We start from the raw sequence: 18,860 nt of genomic DNA, 5'->3' as shown, positions 1-18,860 counted from the left end.
AGTCCAGATTCCAGAGTTCAGAGTCGAGTGTTGATAGTCCAGAGTCCAGAGTTAAGAGTCCAGAGTCAAGACTCAAGAGTCAAAAGTCAAGAGCCAAGAGTCAAGAGTCAATTTTGACTTAAGTAGCTATTAGCTAGTAGCTAGTAGAATTTCAAGCTTATATCTTGTAATGCTATAAACATTTTTTTTGGAAAAAAATTTGTGAAATTTACGAAGTGGCGAAAATTACTTTTATTGCGTGAAAAAAGGATTCATTTGAAATGAACATAATCCAATTCTGCAACCTTTGAATCAAGCAAAAAACCATCCATAAGCTTCAGAATACCGATATCATATTTGCAAATTTTGTTAAGCCAGAATTACACAATTTTAAAGCGACCGAAACGAAAAATACATCAAAAATAAACAATGCATAAATCAAAGGATGTTGCTCGTTCTTTGAGGTCAGCAAGCAAGTCGCATTACGAAAGTCAGATGATTCCAACAGAACAGCGATTTGTGGTCTCCAAACAATGTGCAGCGTTTGCATTTGCTGCTTCTCGCACTAAATGATGAAGCTACGTCTACAGCAAATCCACTCACCCACTCAACGAATTCCGACACACGCGGAATTCAACAGCATCCATCAACAAAAACAATAACAACAACCAAAACAACTGAGACGGCCAGTCAGTGGTGGTCTTTGTGTGGAGTGATGTTCAGATGAGGAATGAGCAACGATATTTTTTGTGTGAATGAAAGAGAATCGGATCAGTCAGTTACTTCATAACTTTCAGGGTTTAGTTGAGTTCGTCAGTTAAATTGAGGAAAATTCCATGGAATTTTTTGCCTAGGTAAAATTTGTAGTAAGATAATGCAATTGATGAAATAATTCTAATTAGTTTTCTCGGAACTTGTTACTCTCTGGAGCCACCTTCGAAACAGTAATTGGAGTTATCTTTTCCTAAAAAATTCCAACTTTCACAAAAGTTCTTCCCCAACGGCAGAAACAAAGGTAAAGCAAACTTCCCAGCTGCGACTTCTTAAAATAATAATATTGCTGAACTTGCTACGAAAGCAATGATTACAATGTTCCCACAGTTGATAGAGCAATTCACACCAACCCCCTCCCCTGCTAAAAAAGATCCAAGAAGGGCTGAGCTCGAGTAAAGAGCTGGTAGCACACGTGGAAGGGAACATCCCCCATCCTCCAGCTTCCAGAGTCTAGGATATCATCATCCCCCCTTTCCCGTGCGGAAGAGCTGCTCGAAAAAAGGATGGTCAATTGGTAGGCGCCATGCCCCGAGAAGGATAACGGATGAAAGGTGCGGGAAGTCGAATCCCATCTTTTAACCCAGGCGGCACAAAACGACACGTTCCGGGAGGACCTCCGACACGGATGAGCAAGAAGCTGCTGACTTTCCACGCTTCGATGATGATGGGTTGGTTTGCTGCCGCATTTCGCCATAAAAAGTCACAAACAAACTCCTCCCTCCCGCATATCCAGTCATACATACATAGAAACGTACGGTCGTGTCATACATACATACACGAATCAGGATTCACCTTTCTGGTCTTTATGAGAATATCAGTGCCGCTCCGTTGAAGTTGGTCGATCGCCTCCGGTATTTGCTTTTTCATTATTCGCATCTAACCGGCTTTGCCTTTGCCACTTTCTCTGGAGGTTTCCCTTCTGCTGTTTCTATCTGGAAGGATTCTGGAGCCACAACACACCTATCTATAGCATAGCTTGAAGAGGAAGAATTGGTGGATTCTGTTCTGGCTAAGCTTGGCTGAACTTTTCCTAACCGGAATGAAAGGATATCAGTTTTGGGCTGGTTTTATTTACATTTCTTCAATGAATTTATAGTGCCAGCCAGGGTTAAGTGCCTGATTGTCTGGCGTAACGCGGTTTATCTTGACGAAGGTTCCGATGAAGTTCAAAAAATTTAGTGCAAGAAAAATTACACAGATTGAATGGATGGAGAAAAACTCAACAAGAAAGGTTTAAATTGGGACTCAATCCGAAGTCATAGAAGAAGTAAATTAACAGCAATCGAAGATTAACTCACTTTTCTTTTTAACTTAAACCACCAACAAAGAAAACCCTCATTTAAAAAATTCTCATCATAGGTTAAAATTTAAAAATCGAAACATATCATATTGAAAATAAACCTGTATGTATATCAAAAACTAAATTAAGAACTTCAAATGGAAGGGAACACAAAATACAGCAGAGCTGTAGACAATCAATTAAAAAGCCGCAAACCATGCTCCTTATATAGAGTCTGAATTCAGAATCTTGAATCTGAAGTCAGAACACTTGAACCTGAGTTTAAGAATCAAATCTAAATCTGAATCTGAAATCTGAATCTGAAATCTGAATCTGAAATCTGAATCTGAAATCTGAATCTGAAATCTGAATCTGAAATCTGAATCTGAAATCTGAATCTGAAATCTGAATCTGAAATCTGAATCTGAAATCTGAATCTGAAATCTGAATCTGAAATCTGAATCTGAAATCTGAATCTGAAATCTGAATCTGAAATCTGAATCTGAAATCTGAATCTGAAATCTGAATCTGAAATCTGAATCAGAAATCTGAATCTGAAATCTGAATCTGAAATCTGAATCTGAAATCTGAAATCTGAATCTGAAATCTGAATCTGAAATCTGAATCTGAAATCTGAATCTGAAATCTGAATCTGAAATCTGAATCTGAAATCTGAATCTGAAATCTGAATCTGAAATCTGAATCTGAAATCTGAATCTGAAATCTGAATCTGAAATCTGAATCTGAAATCTGAATCTGAAATCTGAATCTGAAATCTGAATCTGAAATCTGAAATCTGAAATCTGAATCTGAAATCTGAATCTGAAATCTGAATCTGAAATCTGAATCTGAAATCTGAATCTGAAATCTGAATCTGAAATCTGAATCTGAAATCTGAATCTGAAATCTGAATCTGAAATCTGAATCTGAAATCTGAATCTGAAATCTGAATCTGAAATCTGAATCTGAAATCTGAATCTGAAATCTGAATCTGAAATCTGAATCTGAAATCTGAATCTGAAATCTGAATCTGAAATCTGAATCTGAAATCTGAATCTGAAATCTGAATCTGAAATCTGAATCTGAAATCTGAATCTGAAATCTGAATCTGAAATCTGAATCTGAAATCTGAATCTGAAATCTGAATCTGAAATCTGAATCTGAAAGCTGAATCTGAAATCTGAATCTGAAATCTGAATCTGAAATCTGAATCTGAAATCTGAATCTGAAATCTGATATCTTAATCTGAAATCTGAATCTGAAATCTGAATCTGAAATCTGAATCTGAATCTGAAATCTGAATCTGAAATCTGAATCTGAAATCTGAATCTGAAATCTGAATCTGAAATCTGAATCTGAAATCTGAATCTGAAATCTGAATCTGAAATCTGAATCTGAAATCTGAATCTGAAATCTGAATCTGAAATCTGAATCTGAAATCTGAATCTGAAATCTGAATCTGAAATCTGAATCTGAAATCTGAATCTGAAATCTGAATCTGAAATCTGAATCTGAAATCTGAATCTGAAATCTGAATCTGAAATCTGAATCTGAAATCTGAATCTGAAATCTGAATCTGAAATCTGAATCTGAAATCTGAATCTGAAATCTGAATCTGAAATCTGAATCTGAAATCTGAATCTGAAATCTGAATCTGAAATCTGAATCTGAAATCTGAATCTGAAATCTGAATCTGAAATCTGAATCTGAAATCTGAAATCTGAAATCTGAAATCTGAAATCTGAAATCTGAAATCTGAAATCTGAAATCTGAAATCTGAAATCTGAAATCTGAAATCTGATATCTGAAATCTGAATCTGAAATCTGAATCTTAAATCTGAATCTGGAATCTGAATCTGGAATCTGAATCTGAAATCTGAATCTGAAATCTGAATCTGAAATCTGAATCTGAAATCTGAATCTGAAATCTGAATCTGAAATCTGAATCTGAAATCTGAATCTGAAATCTGAATCTGAAATCTGAATCTGAAATCTGAATCTGAAATCTGAATCTGAAATCTGAATCTGAAACCTGAACCTGAATCACAGGCGGATCCTTAATGCGATATTTTCAGAAAGAAATTCAGTTTTCTGCTGACAGCTATCTTCAAATTATGGCTATTTTATGAGAAGTGAAAGCTCTATTTGAAACTGTCCCCAGGCTTTCTTGTTTAGATTGTGCCAATTTAACTCAAACATCTCCGTTACAAGTCACGTAAATTATCATATCTTTGGGAACTTTAAAGCAGATCATATTAAAAAAAACAAAAGGTGTTCTGCATTAGTTCCTTCGGTTTTCCTAGTCGCACAATCAGAGCGAACGCTATTTCAAACAAACATTTCTTAGGAACCAGATTTACTTCCCACAGTACATGCAAACCACAACAATGAAAAGTATCAAAGTTTACGTTAGTCTAGTTTATGTATCGTCTTAGTTTACTCCGAAGATCGTTAAGAAACTGGCTCCGGCAGCTCCTGGCAGCCGACTAGGATTTCTGTGAATTTTTACCATCAAAACACAGTTAAGGAAAAAACAAATCATGCAACGATCGGGTCTTGGGGAGCTTCTACCAGGGGGGAAAGAAATTCTTCAAGAAAAAACTTACGCCGAATGCCCCAGTCCATCATAGTTGCAATCCGAGGGAGTCACTTGCAGGCATGCAGGCGGTTCTTGCAAAAGAGTTTTAGAATCACCACTAGCTTCTTTTTTTTCTGATCCTTCCCAGTATCACTTTTCTGGTACTTTCCGCAAGCAATCAGCTTTAAGACAGTGAGCAAACTTCTTCCCCGGAAACTGAAACTTAATAGCACTTAAACTCAGCTGCTGCCGCCCTCAGGTTTTCAATCACCTCCGGGCGTTGAATTTTCACTATTACTCATCTCATTTTCACTATCATACTCTGTAATTGGGAATGATTTCAAGAAAAAGGATCAAGAAAACTGCGCAAAACTTTCCCGCACGGAAACTCCCGGCACGCGTTAATTATCTTCGCTGTTTCTGCGCTCCCAGCTTCCAACACTTCACCGAGATAAATGAATTAGGCGAAAGTATTACTCCGAGTTTATCTTTTTCCCTCTGTATTTTTTTGGATAAATAACTTCCGGTTCCTTTCCGCGGTATTCCATTTACGGGACAGCCAACTTTCAAAAATAAAAACTCGTCGATAATGGAGCGCACTTAATTGTCATCGGAAGCTTTCCATTCGAGGAAAATTGAATTTTCCCAGCTGATGGCTGCTACCAGGTAATTTTTTTCCCCCATGCATTCGAGTATGTGTCAGAGAAGTTGGGCCCTGTTATGAGTTTATCGTCGCCATGCGATTGCACCGCAAATTGCCGATAACAAATCTCCGGAAAGGGGGGATGATGATGACTGTGGGGGCGCATCAAACGAATCCGTACCGCATCGGCGAGCCTACGCCTATGCTAATGGAAATGCACTTTTAGTTTTAATTTGTTGAAAAAAAAGGAAAACCTACCGAGAATTTGCGAGAAACATAAAAAAGCCGATAATTTTTAATGCATTCTGTAGCAGGATATTAAAATAGGATTTGAATTTCACGTTAAATTTAGCCAATAAACCAAATCAATTGAATTTTATTGAAAACCATTCTGCCAAGGTAGTTTCAATTTTAGGATTGAGATTTGAAAATCAAATTTAGCTCTTCAATACACAGTGTTGTTTTCTAACAGCCCTGTCAAATTTCAAACATCGCGAACAAACATGAACGCTTTTAAGTCGTATATTCTCAATTAATATTCTAGAGATGGAGAAAATTTATTCATAGAATTTTGGTAGCTTATTTTTATTTAAGTAAGAGGAATTTAAGAGGAGTGGTTTTTGGAAATCTGCTATTACTTCTGCAGATTTAGAAAATAAATTACATTTTAAGTCCCTGAAGAAAATCCAATTAAGATCGAAACGTTGGGAAAGAAAATCAATAAGTCGTCTAAGCTGAAAACATACAGCAGGCCTAAAAATGAACTCCCGAAGAAGAACATATTTCCAGCCGGGTCTTCTATCACAAAAAAAGGAATTCTGGAATAATCTTAAGTAAATAGACATAATTTTTGGTTTTAGTGTATTCCTGCTATCAAGGTTGCCGAAACAAAAATATGTGAGTTTGACGAAAAAAAAAATTTGACTTTCTGTGATTGCCCCCAAAAATTCTGTGACGGTTTTCTGACATGCTTTTTCCATCAATTTCATTCAAGATTCATGTCAAGTTGCTTCTATTTTACATTTTACTTAAGAAAAATCAATTAACATGACCGAATTTATCATACTTTTTTCAATTCAAAAATATGATTCCAAAATTAATATTAGCATGATAAATTCAATTCTAAAAATAAAACGTCCAAGTTTTGTAAATTCTGTGACATCAGTGAATATTTAAAAAATTCTGTGTTCTGAGACACAGATTCTGTGATAAAAATTTGAATTCAAAATATTTATGGTGTAATGGTAGGAAATTATGAGAGCTAGGAATTCAAAAGTGTAGAAGATATTTTGGAATTGCTGCGAAGATGAATAAGCTAAGCATAGAACGTACAGCCTACTATTCTAGATTTTTTTCAAAATCTTCCAGACTTTTTTAGAGAAAAAGTGGGCAACTCTGCCGGCACTCTGACCCCACTGCAGCGTTGCCAGATCTACAGATTGTTCCGTAGATCCACGGATTTTCAGCACTTCTACGGATCTACGGATCTACGGATCGAAACTCGCAATCTACGGGACATCAGCATTTTCTACGGATTATCCAAAAAAAATACAGGGATTCTGCGGATACACAAAAATTCTACCTGACGACAAAAAAAAAAGTCATCAAGTTTCATTTTGTCAAAATCAGTACGTGTTTCGTTTTTCATCAAATCTAAGGATTTGAGCGGTTTGCAATCTTGCAACGCTGCCCCGATTTTTGTGCCTTTTGCTTCGTTTGCTTCATGCAAAATAGTGAAAAATTATCCCTTTTGCGTGAGCAAAAAATTATCCTTAACATCATAAGATTCAATAAATTTGAATCGAAATAAGCGAAAGCAAACCGCTCAAATCCAAGGATTCGACGCAAAATGAAAATGTACCGATTTTGGCGAAATGAAACTTGACGACCTTTTTATTTGGGTCGTCAGGTAGAATTTTTGTTTATCCGTAGAATTCCCTAATAATTTTCGATGACCCGTAGAATTCCTTAGAAAACTGCCGCGCATTCGTAGATTTCGGGCATCCATCCGTAGATTCGTTAAAATAATTAAAAATCCGTAAATTCACGAGAAAATCCGTAGAATATTCGTTGGCTCACTAGTTGTCTTTTCGAAAGAATGATTGCGTAATTAAAGCAAATCGTGCATGGGCACTTCATCATAGCTGTGACTTCCTGCAATCGTAGCAGCAGCCTCAAAATTCTGCGCTCCCTGAGCCAATCCGTCTTTTCACCGGTAGCCAAATCATAAACAAACAATTGTAGCAGGCAGCCTAAAAAACCTGCGCTCCCTGAGCCAATCCGTCTTTTTCTATTAGGACAATTTTTCCGTATGTTTGGACTACGAGCCAGAACATTACAAAAAAAAAAAATGATTGCAGAAGCCTTAATAATCTGCGCTCCTTGAGCCACTTCGTCTTTTCACCGGTTGCCGAATCAGAAACATTTTTTTCGTAGCAGCAGCCTTGAAAATCTGCGCTCCCTCAGCCAATCCGGTATTTTCACCGGTGACCAAATCATAAGCAAACAATCGTAGCAGCAGCCTTAAAAATCTGCGCTCCTTAAGCAAATCCGTCTTTTGAACGGGAGCCGAATCAGAAACAATTTTTATCGTAGCTCCAGTCCTAGAAATCTGGGTTCCCTCAGCCAATTCGGCTTTTCACCGTTGGTCAAATCATGAACAAACAATCGTAGCAGCTGTACAAATCTGCACTCCCTGAGCCAATCCGTCTTTTTTTATCAGCACAATCTTCCCGCATGTTTGTACAACGAAATAACAAAAAAAATGGTAGCAGAAGCTTTAAAAATCAACGCTCCATAAGCCAATCCGTCTTTTTCAAGGTGGCCGGATCAGAAACAATTCTTTCTTAGCAGCAGCCTCAAAAATCTGCGCTCCCTCAGCCAATCCATCTTTTCACCGGTGGCCGAATCGTAAACAAACAGTCGTAGCAGGCAGCCTCAAAAATCTGCGCTCCCTGAGCCATTCCGTCTTTTTACCGGTGGTCGAATCAGAAACAATGGTTTCGTAGCAGCAGCCTCAAAAATCTGCGCTTCCTCTGCCAATCCGTCTTTTTACCCGTTGCCAAATCATCAACAAACAATCGTAGCAGCAGCCTCAAATATCAGCGCTTCCTCAGCCAATCCGTCTTTTTCTATTAGCACAATTTTCACGTATGTTTGAACAACGAGCCAGAACATAACAAAAAAAAAAATGGTAGCAGAAGCCTTAAATATCTGCGCTCCCTAAGCCAATCCGTGTTTTCACCGGTTGCCGAATCAGAAACATTTTTTTCGTAGCAGTAGCCTTAAAAATCTGCGCACCCTGAGCCAATCCGTCTTTTCACCGGTGGCCAAATTATAAACAAACAACCGTAGCAGCAGCCTCACAAATCTCTGCTCCCTGAACCAACCATCTTTTTCTATTAGCACAATTTTCCCGTAGGTTTGGACAACGAGCCAGAACATAACAAAAAAAAAAGATAGCGGAAGTCTTAAAAATCTGCGCTCCCTTAGCCAACTCGTCTTTTTAAAGGTTACCTGATCAGAAACAATTTGTTCGTAGCAGCAGCCTTGAAAATCTGCGCTCCCTCAGCCAATCCGGTAATTTCACCGGTGACCAAATCATAAGCAAACCATCGTAGCAGCAGCCTTAAAAATCTGCGCTCCTTAAGCAAATCCGTCTTTTTACCGTTGGCCGAATCAGAAACCATTTTTATCGTAGCATCAGTCCTAGAAATCTGCGTTCTCTCAGCCAATTCGTCTTTTCACCGGTGGTCAAATCATAAACAAACAATCGTATCAGCCATACAAATCTGCACTTCCTGAGCTAATCCGTCTTTTTTTATTAGCACAATTTTCCCGTATGTTTGTACAACGAAATAACAAAAAAAAAAAAAAATGGTAGAAGAACCTTTAAAAATCAGCGCTCCATAAGCCAACCCGTCTTTTTCAAGGAGGCCGGATCAGAAACAATTCTTTCTTAGCAGCAGCCTCAAAAATCTGCGCTTCCTCTGCCAATCCGTCTTTTTCTATTAGCTCAATTTTCACGTATGTTTGAACAACGAGCCAGAACATAACAAAAAAAAATGGTAGCAGAAGCCTTAAATATCTGCGCTCCCTGAGCCAATCCGTCTTTTCACCGGTTGCCGAATCAGAAACATTTTTTTCGTAACTGCAGCCTTAAAAATCTGCGCTCTCTTAGCCAATCCGTCTTTTCATCAGTGGCCAAATCATAAACAAACAACCGTAGCAGCAGCCTCACAAATCTGCGCCCCCTGAGCTAATCCGCCTTTTTCTATAAGCACAATTCTCCCGTATGTTTGGACAACGAGCCAGGACATAACAAAAAAAATGGTAGCAGTAGCCTTAAAAATCTGCGCTCCTTGAGCCAATCCGTCTTTTTAAAGGTGGCCGGATCAGAAACAATTTGTTCGTAGCAGCAGCCTTCAAAATCTGCGCTCCCTGACCAAATCCGGTTTTTTCACCGGTGGCCAAATCATAAGCAAACAATCGTAGCAGCAGCCTTAAAAATCTGCGCCCCTTAAGCCAATTCGTCTTTTTACCGGTGGTCAAATCATAAACAACCAATTATTACAGTAGACTTGAAAATCTCCAACCACTCCATTGTCATGATTTAACGATTATAAAATATAAATTCAGAAATTCACTCAGACACGGCTGCCGCTCACAAGAATATATCAATGACTGACTTTGTTTTGTATGTTTTGTCTAGTGTTGCCTTGATTTGCGTTTTATTGCCATAGAAATTAATTTTATTTTATTTTTCTTCAGTGATGCCGAATCCAACTTCTGTTTTATTTTATTTATTTTTTGCGTATTCTTAATCTCATCCCTACAGGCAGCTCAAAAAAGTATTCGTTATTTTCACACAGTTGCGACCTCCGATTCTTAAAATTTTCCAGCATTTAATTATGCCATTTAAATCATCTTTAACTTTGAGTAAACACAACTTTTCGGGCCATCCAGCTAAAAACGCACGTTGTATCTATTTTTCCTCCGGAACAATCTTCGCGACGCAGAGCCAAACGAGCCAAAAACGAGAAAAAATACACACTCATACACACAACATCAACAACGCTTGAAGATTCCGAATCGTGTCGCGTCTGTCTGAAACAGGAATCTGTGTGTACTTTTCACAACGTGCCGCCACATAAATCACGCCTCTTTCACCTGATGAGCGAAAAACATCCGGTAAGGACCTTTGCTCCTTACTGCCGCCACATTCCGATTCCTGAATTAGCGAACATCAACATTCCAGGAAACGGGACACACTTTTCCGTTCCGTAGCCCTTTTTTGGTTTGCGGTTCGTATGGTGGACAAAAAGCGAAATCACTTCATTAGAATGATACGACTAGTAAGAAACACGGTCCACGAACCGTTGCCCTTGATTGAGACTAAAAAAATCGTCCCGCGGAAGTTGCGACCTTTAAGCTACTGTTTTTTTAAGTAATCAACACTTCCCAACTTTATGCGTCCTTTTCACCGAGACACCCTTTGGAAATGTGTTCAGTTTACTACGCGGATGAATCACAACTGAATAGTGTTCTGTCGGTGCCAAGCAAAGAAATGCGCCTCAAGTCGAATTTCCCAAACACCACCACCGAACTTCCCACTTCCTTTATGTTTTCCAAATGTTACACTTTCAACTGCTCGAATCGGCTTCAGTCCCTCTCTCAGCTCAGCTGACCGGAAGAAGCTTCTCCGGCTGGAAATTGTTTCTCATTTCTCGCACACATCTGTGTTTGAGGGTGTGCGTGTGAGAGAAATGTTTCGAGCTCGAATCCGACTTCGTGGACTTTGTTGGTGTCCGCTAACACAAATAAATAATTCACCAATCTAAGATAAGGTAATGGGCACATTCCTGAACCGCCATCAGCAGAAGCTGATAGCGGATGAGTGGACAGCAACTTGAATCGGTAGCTTTTTAACCGTAAACATATGTAAGCGATGTATGTCAAGAGGAAAATTGTGTTCTAGCGTTTTTTTTTCGGGAAATGTATTCTGAAGTCAATTTGATTCGATGTTTCCAACATTCAGTAAAAAAACTGATTGTACTGGAGAATTTCGAGGTTGGTTATCGACATCCTTTGGAATTGCAAGAAGTTGACGCTATTGTTTTGTTGTTGAAAATTTTTGATGCAGAACTTGTACGGTGGTAGGATTTGGAATAACATTATTTTACTTTCCTAATTTGCTTTTCTACACTACAATTCATTGGTTGCTTCTGAGTTGTGTGTGTTGTTATTCGTCTCATCGATTGCATCGATTGCAGGCAGCTTCGACAAGACGATGGTCTATCCTGCATGATGTTCAACATGGCGCTAGAAGTGTGAGCACGATTTTCAACAGATCCCGTCAACTTATCTGCTTTACCGACGATATTGATATAGTCGGATATAGGCGTACACTCGGAGTATTCGAGCGACGAGTGTTAAGAACCATCTTTGGCGGCGTGTAGGAGAACGGAGTGTGGAGGCGAAGGATGAACCACGTTATACGGCGAACTCAGTATTCAGAAGGTGGTGAAGGCTGGCCGGATATGCTGGGCAGGACATGTTGCGAGAATACCGGACGACTGGCTACGAACCCGGTAGGAACGAGACGAGCAGGGGCGCGACGAGCGAGATGGTTAGACCCAGTGAATGTCCGAGGAATTGGAGAACGGTTGCCATGGATCGAGTGAATTTGAGGAATTATGTTTATAAAGTTATGTCGTGAGACGGAATACTATGTAAATAAAGAAATGCGATTGCTACGATGAGACAAATCTCAACACTTCACCTCATCACACGTACAACAAACTGCCTCCGGCGGCTCCTTCTGAAGATGGGACTGCTTCTCTTCAACGCTTGCACCGGACCTCAATCATGGCATTCATTTGCACGACCATCTTCGCTCCTTTTTCAGCACGACCTTCCACGGCACCAGTTCAACAACCTCACAATGGCTCTACCCGACGACCTTCCATGGCTCTAATCTCAACGGTCTTCTTGCGGCTTGAAGCTGCGCCTCGACTCCTTCCCTAAGGCTTGACACCTTCCAGTGATTCGTTCGAGCCAGACGGCCTCCACTAGGGTTTCCGGTCGAACGGCCTTCCATGGCACCGACTTGACGACCTTTCGTAGTGGCTCCTGGTTCCACGATCACCACCTGGTTTCTGACTTGACGACCATCCATGGCTCCAGTCCGCCTACCTTGTTTGGTTCAGGCTCGACGCTTTTCTTTCGGCCCGACGCCTCACCAACAGCATGATGACCTTCCTACGACTCCCAGCTAGCCGATTTTTCAACGAATTCCGGTCCGCTCACGATGGATTCGGCACAACTAGCACCCTGCCCGACGATCTTCAGAGTGTCCCTGGCTTGTCGACCGACGTGCTGGACCCATAACCTTGAGGATGCAGCACTTTGGGAAGTGGATAGAAGACACTTGTTAACTACTACAGTAGCTGGAATACGTCGAAGTAATGGTCAACAATCGCTTAAGATTTGGTGCGCTTGTCATATACTGTAGTGAAAGTGCATCGGAAGTCATCGATTCATTGGCGAGGATTATGCCGAACTGCAAGAGACGTCTCACTGCGAGCGTAGCACTGTCGAAACTACGATACGGAGAAGCGGCCTGGAGCTTCGCCATAGTGGTAGAGGTCAACAGATCCAAATTACGGAGCACACATCGGCTTAGAGCCATGCAAATTTCCTGTGCATACAGGACCATTTCAGCATAGGCAGCTTTTGCCATCGCTGGCATGATCACACTCGACATCACTCTGGCGAAGGATAAGAATTGTTGAGAAGCTGGAGCTGTTAGAGAAGTGCGTCAAGCTCAAAGAGCGGCGTCAATGCTCGTGTGGCAGGAGCAATGGAACGCATCAATCAAAGCACAATAAACGCATAGGCTAATACCAGACTGAGTAAATGTAGAGGGCAACTTCTACCAGACGCAGTTCCTTCCAGGTAACGGGTGCTTCAATCAATATCATTACCCTTGTTATCGCTGTACCTCGCAAAGCCTGAAAATATAGCCGATCATCGCCACCGTCTCATCATTTCCCGTCCGAAAACCCAGATCAAAACAACAGCAGCCATCAAGCTCTCGTACCCAGTGAGTATAGCGTCGCCGTCGCCTGATTGTTTACAGCTCTAGCGTCGCCGAAAGGTAAACAATATCCCAATCAACACTAACGACAATTGTTGCTCAGCATTGGAGGCATTGCTCTCGGAGGCACGCTTCAGAAATGCCATGTTATCTGTATCTTCGGTCAATGACGATTTTATCGATTCTTTCAAATTATCATTGAAAACGGAAATTCATGCCAGTATTATTCAAGCGATCCGTAGCAAAATTCGTTCCGGTTTGAAGAATTTCCCGACACCGAAAGTTACTCCTCAGTCCCATCAACTGAATGTTCCTGTGCATAGCACCAATCGCCGTCGATTTGATGATGATCGAAGTTCAACTCCTCGTTCCTCCACTCCTCGCATTTGCGCACAAGGTACTAACTCAGAGCATACATCTCGTCACAGAGTGCTGAGGTCACTGCACCCACGTTTTCAATTTATCTGGCAGGAATCCATCCCATGATGATAGAGTTTTGGAAATGATTCGTACTCATCTTGGTGCCTTTACCGTGCTTCACTGAGCAGGATATCTATGAACAATTGTCCTCGCTTGACCCAACTAAAGGTTCTGGTCCAGATCACATACCCACAGCTTTTTTAAAACTTTGCGCAACACCTTCAGCCAGCCCCAATTTGTAGTATAATAAATCGGTCACTATCGGAAAGATCGTTTCCCAGGGCATGGAAAGTTACGTCCATCACACCGATTCACAAATCAGGAAATATTAACTGCATAGATAATTACCGACCTATATCAATCTTGAACTCAATATCTAAGATTTTTGAAATCCTAATGCATGAACGAATATATGCCACTGCAAAACCTTTTATATCTGAGGCTCAACATGGTTTTATGAAGCGAAGAACAATCGTGACCTGATGTGCTATGTAAGCTCATTAAGTAACAGCATGGAAAAAGGTTTTCAAGTGGGCTCTGTTTATATAGATTTCGCAAAAGCGTTTGAATGTGTCCCGCACAAAATACTTGTAGCTAAGCTGGATCAGCTAGGTTTTCCTGAATGGGCGCTTGAATGGATTGAGTCATATCTCACGGACCGGCGTGTCTTCACGAAAATTAAAAACTCGTGCTCGGAAACGTTTGCCATCCCATTTGGAGTTCCTCAGGGGAGTCACCTTGGACCGCTTCTTTTCATTATCTTTGTAAACGACCTGTGCGCAACTCTTCAATCCGACACTCTTTTGTATGCCGAAAATCTGCAGATTTTTAGAAAGATTCACAGCACTCCTTACTGTCTCACCCTGCAAGCCTCCTGCAAGACTCCTTATGAGCAAAGGTGTGCTCTGATAGGCCTAACTACACTAGAAAAGCGTCGTATTGAACTGCAGGAAGCCTTCATTTTTGATACCTTAACCCACCGTGTTGACTCCGCTTACATACTGCCAATTACATTGAAATATCGAAGTATCATGATTGGAGTAAAGGCTGAACTATGGGTGCATATGTCACTTGATGTCAAAGCATTTAGTTGTATTGTTATTGGAAACTTATGAGAATTTTTCTATAGCTCTAATTTCAACTTGCAACCCTTCTAAAGAAAGGGTTTGACTTGTGTATTACGATGTCACGAGTTCACTAGTACAAGCTGGAAGTGTAAGTACCGGTAGAAGTGATTTTAGCTCTGATTTCAACTTGCAACCAGTCAAGTGAAAGGGTTTTACTAGTAGGTAAAGAAAATTAGGGTGGAGAGTTCACTAGTATAAACTACTAGTGTTAGTATCGGTAGAAATGAGTTTGGCTTCGATTTCAACTTCCGACCAGTCAAGTGAAAGGTAAGTGATGAAAATTAGTGTGGCGAGCTCACTAGTACAAGCTACTAGTGTTAGTACCGGTAGAAATGAGTTTAGCTCTGATTTCAACTTGCAACCAGTCAAGTGAGAGTGTTTGACTTGTAAGTGACGAAAATTTGGGTCGCGAGTTCGCTAGTACCGGTAGAAATAAGTTTAGCTCCGATTTCAACTTGCGATCAGTCAAGTGAAAGGGTTTTGCTTGTAGGTGAAGAAAATTAGTGTGGAGAGTTCACTAGTATAAGCTACTAGTGTTAGAATCGGTAGAAATGAGTTAAGCTACTTTTTTTTTTTTTTTGTTTCGATTATAGTCGTTTTAACATCTTTATGTCATTCACGACTTATATCAACGATGCAGTTGGCGGACAGTCATTGAAAAACTTGTCCGGTACAACTGTGATCGATGTTTACTCTTGGGCTCGAACTCACGGACATCGGCTCAGGAAGCAACTGACTTGCCAACTGAGCTATATCACAAGCCCACTAGAGTTAAGCTACGATTTCAACTTGCGAGCAGTCAAGTGAAAGTCTTTTACTCGTAGATGAAGAAAATTTTTGTGGCGAGTTCGCTAGTACAAGCTACTAGTGATAGTACCGGTAGAAATGAGTTTAGCTCTGATTTCAATATGCGAACAGTCAAGTGAAAGGTTTGACTTGTAGGTGATGAAAATTTGTGTCGTGAGCTCGCTAGTACAAGCTACTAGTGTGAGTACCAGTAGGAATAAGATAAGCTCCGATTTCAACTTTCAACCAGTGAAGTGAAAGTGTTTACCTTGTAGAAAACGAAAATTTGGGTCGCGAGTTTGCTAGTATAAACTACTAGTAAACTACACATTAACTTGTAGGTAATGAAAACTTGTATCGTGAGTTCGCTAGTACCGGTAGAAATGAGTTTAGCTCCGATTTCAACTTGCAACCGGTCAAGTGAAAAGGTTTGACGTGTAGATGACGAAAATAAGTGTCGCGAGTTTGCCAGTACAAGTCAATAGTGTTAGTACGGGTAGAAATTTTATTGCCGTTAATCATTACTTGGATGTTTTAATTTGCGTTTAATCTTCCCAAAATCTAGGCAACTTATTAATACACGCCTTGTGGTATCTTATTTTATTTTTTCCGATCGATAAACTTCATAGCAGTCGAAAAAAGGACATTTGTGACATTTTATTAATGACATTCACACCTACTTAAATCCACGAATTTCATTGCGACTTTCATAGAACAAACAGAACCAATAAAATTCGTCAGGCAGAAATGTCATTGAGGAGAAAAGTTCCGTAACATTTGGGTTGGCAAATGTCATTGCAAAACTCAATGACATTTTTTTTCATTAGCGTAACATTTTTTTGAAGACCGTCAATGTTATTGAAGTCTCTGGGAAATTCTATTGGCAATGTCATAAGACCGTTACGAGTTTAAATATCATTTGACATTCTTATGACATTGTCAAGCCTGATTGTAACAACTTCAGTAGCTTGTTTGAAGCTTTTTAAAAACAAAATCCGATAGCAACTTAGTGGTGTACTTGACAGTGTCCACGAGGATCAAAATTTAAAGTTCGAATCCTGTCAATTACCTTTATTATACGATTTTAGAAGTTGGTACACTGCCTGTTGAATTTCAATTTGAAACTTTCAAAAGGATCCTACATTTCGATTAGGATAGGAATGCATTACGAAACTAGTTATATAATTATTCACGAAAATTATGCTGGGGATTGAAAAACAATGGTCAATGGTGTTTTGTTTCTGTTTTTGTTTTAGGGTCTGACAAATTTGAGAGGTTAGAATTTAAAAAATAATTATTCAACTTAAATAAATGAATAACCATTTAAAAAAAATCGTTAATAACGTCTTTAACCCTGTTCAGATGTTTTCTGAAAATCAGAAGAAGACAATGCAAATGCATCAGCAATTGCTCTACCCTTTTCAAAATAATCATGTATCAAAGGGTTAATCTTGCGATTTATCTAAATTTCAACCTGTGAGATACCTAAAAACAAGGAAAAATTACTGTGAAGGAACTGTTCAATTCAATAGCATGGCGACCGTCATATACCTTAAAAACGAACAGAATTTTCTAGTGACCTAGTAGCATGCCATCAAAATGCCGATAAAAAAAGCATAAACCATTCGACATCATCGGAATGCGGGAGCAATTGTCTGCTGCTCGAATGCATCCGAATTGAAACTCTCGCCTTCTCTCTCCTACCCTCTCTCATTTGCCCGAGCAAATATTCCTTTGAACTGCACATCATCGCAACTATTTAGTAACCGGGTCGTAGACGAAAAACTTCACAAGAAACTACCGATTTACGGGTGTATATGTGCAACTACGATAGAGTATTTTGATACGGCTGTCATCCTCCCCCTTTTTGTAGAATCTGGAATCACTTTCCACGTTCTATTTTTTCCCCTTAGAACGGCACAACAAATCATCCCCCCATTCCACTTGAGGTTTCTCGCGTATCCCATGAGTAGTTGGGAAGAAGGCGGATTTGATCCAGCTTTTTTCAGTTTTTTTTCTCTCTATCTCTCTCATTGAAGACCAATCGAGATTTTACGGCTGATTTACCATCAGTCCTTTCACTAGAACAACTCATGCACTATTATCACTGCAATCCAATCAGAACTGCTCACTTTCTCGTGGACCTTTATCGAATAGCGACAAGACTTCTACCAGTGATATGGAGAGTTGGTTTAAAAAAAAATGCACTCGAATCTTGGTTAGTCCACTTGAGAAGTTTGTCTTTTCTATGATTTTTTTTCTCATTTTTTTACTCGGTCACTTATGATTCGAAGGCATTAGGAATCGTAATGGATGAAGGAGTGTCTTCTCCGCCGATTCTTCGTTCCCTGCCAATTTCCACTTCCTGGACGAATGTCGAAATTAAATGTAATAAGTTTTTCTTTCAAGTAGCCATTAGTGTGTATCGCAGAAAGGTCACTCTCCAAATAAATAGACACGCGACACTGTTATCGATTTGCTTGTCTTATCAATTAACGAGGCATTCATTCGATTTGAGTTACAGCGGGGCCAATGAGAATCCAATTCGAACTTAACACACGCAATCGAAACTACACTTTCCCTGACAAATCGAAGTTCACCGAAAAAAGCTTTACCGCGACCGATATTTTCCAAGCTCATTTACCAATCAATTCCCTTTTGACCACTTTTTCACGAAACCACACTTTTGACTCCAGACTTTGAAAATTCACCCAATTCAGACTGTTTCTGACGAAAAGTACAGAATCTCACCAAAATCAGAAGAAAAAAAATGAAGGTTGAAAAAAAAAAAAACAATTCAAAACAGCACTCTACAAGCGACAAGTATGTGAATTTCCCCCCCGGCAGAAAGCAACGAAAAAATAGATCCGAACTTAGTCCCGTCCGTCGGCGTTGAAAAACGGAACGGTTCTGTTGGAGGAAAATTCGAGCGAAACACCTACAAGTGTCCCATCCATTAAAAGAACAACTCGCTCTCGGCTGGAACTCTGCTCTCATTTTCCACTTAAAACTGCTCGAACTGAGCATCGCCACGGGAGGATACATTCCTTAGGGTGACCATTATTTTCAAATCATAACTAAAAAAGTGTCAACATATTCAATTATAATTCGACAAGAAAAAAAATAAAAACTATGGCGACCGTCATTTTTGATTTTTTTTAATATTGATAATGAGA

General features: G+C 39.8%; 1 protein-coding gene across 11 annotated transcripts in view; it reads right to left on the bottom strand.

Moving 5' to 3' along the window:
- The window catches only part of LOC129747201 (afadin), a 161,141-nt gene extending 142,571 nt beyond the window's left edge, over window positions 1-18,570 (bottom strand). For 4 of the 11 annotated variants that reach the window (XM_055741312.1, XM_055741934.1, XM_055741546.1 and 1 more), the window contains exons 1-2: window positions 18,329-18,469; window positions 4,639-4,932 (exon numbers count right to left, since the gene is read on the bottom strand). In XM_055741312.1, coding sequence (XP_055597287.1) covers window positions 4,639-4,660 — 22 coding nt within the window. In that variant the 5' untranslated portion in view covers window positions 4,661-4,932; window positions 18,329-18,469. Of the gene's footprint in view, window positions 1-4,638; window positions 4,933-10,422; window positions 10,575-18,328 lie in introns of those variants that run through there. The other 7 variants (XR_008737565.1, XR_008737576.1, XM_055741783.1 and 4 more) reach the window with 5 other exon arrangements.
- Between the last annotated feature and the right edge of the window lie 290 nt (window positions 18,571-18,860).

Source organism: Uranotaenia lowii, chromosome 1 (genome assembly GCF_029784155.1).
Source record: "Uranotaenia lowii strain MFRU-FL chromosome 1, ASM2978415v1, whole genome shotgun sequence".
Taxonomy (NCBI): domain Eukaryota; kingdom Metazoa; phylum Arthropoda; class Insecta; order Diptera; family Culicidae; genus Uranotaenia; species Uranotaenia lowii.
Note: the sequence above shows the minus strand (reverse complement) of the source record. Positions and strands in the feature narration are given on the sequence as shown.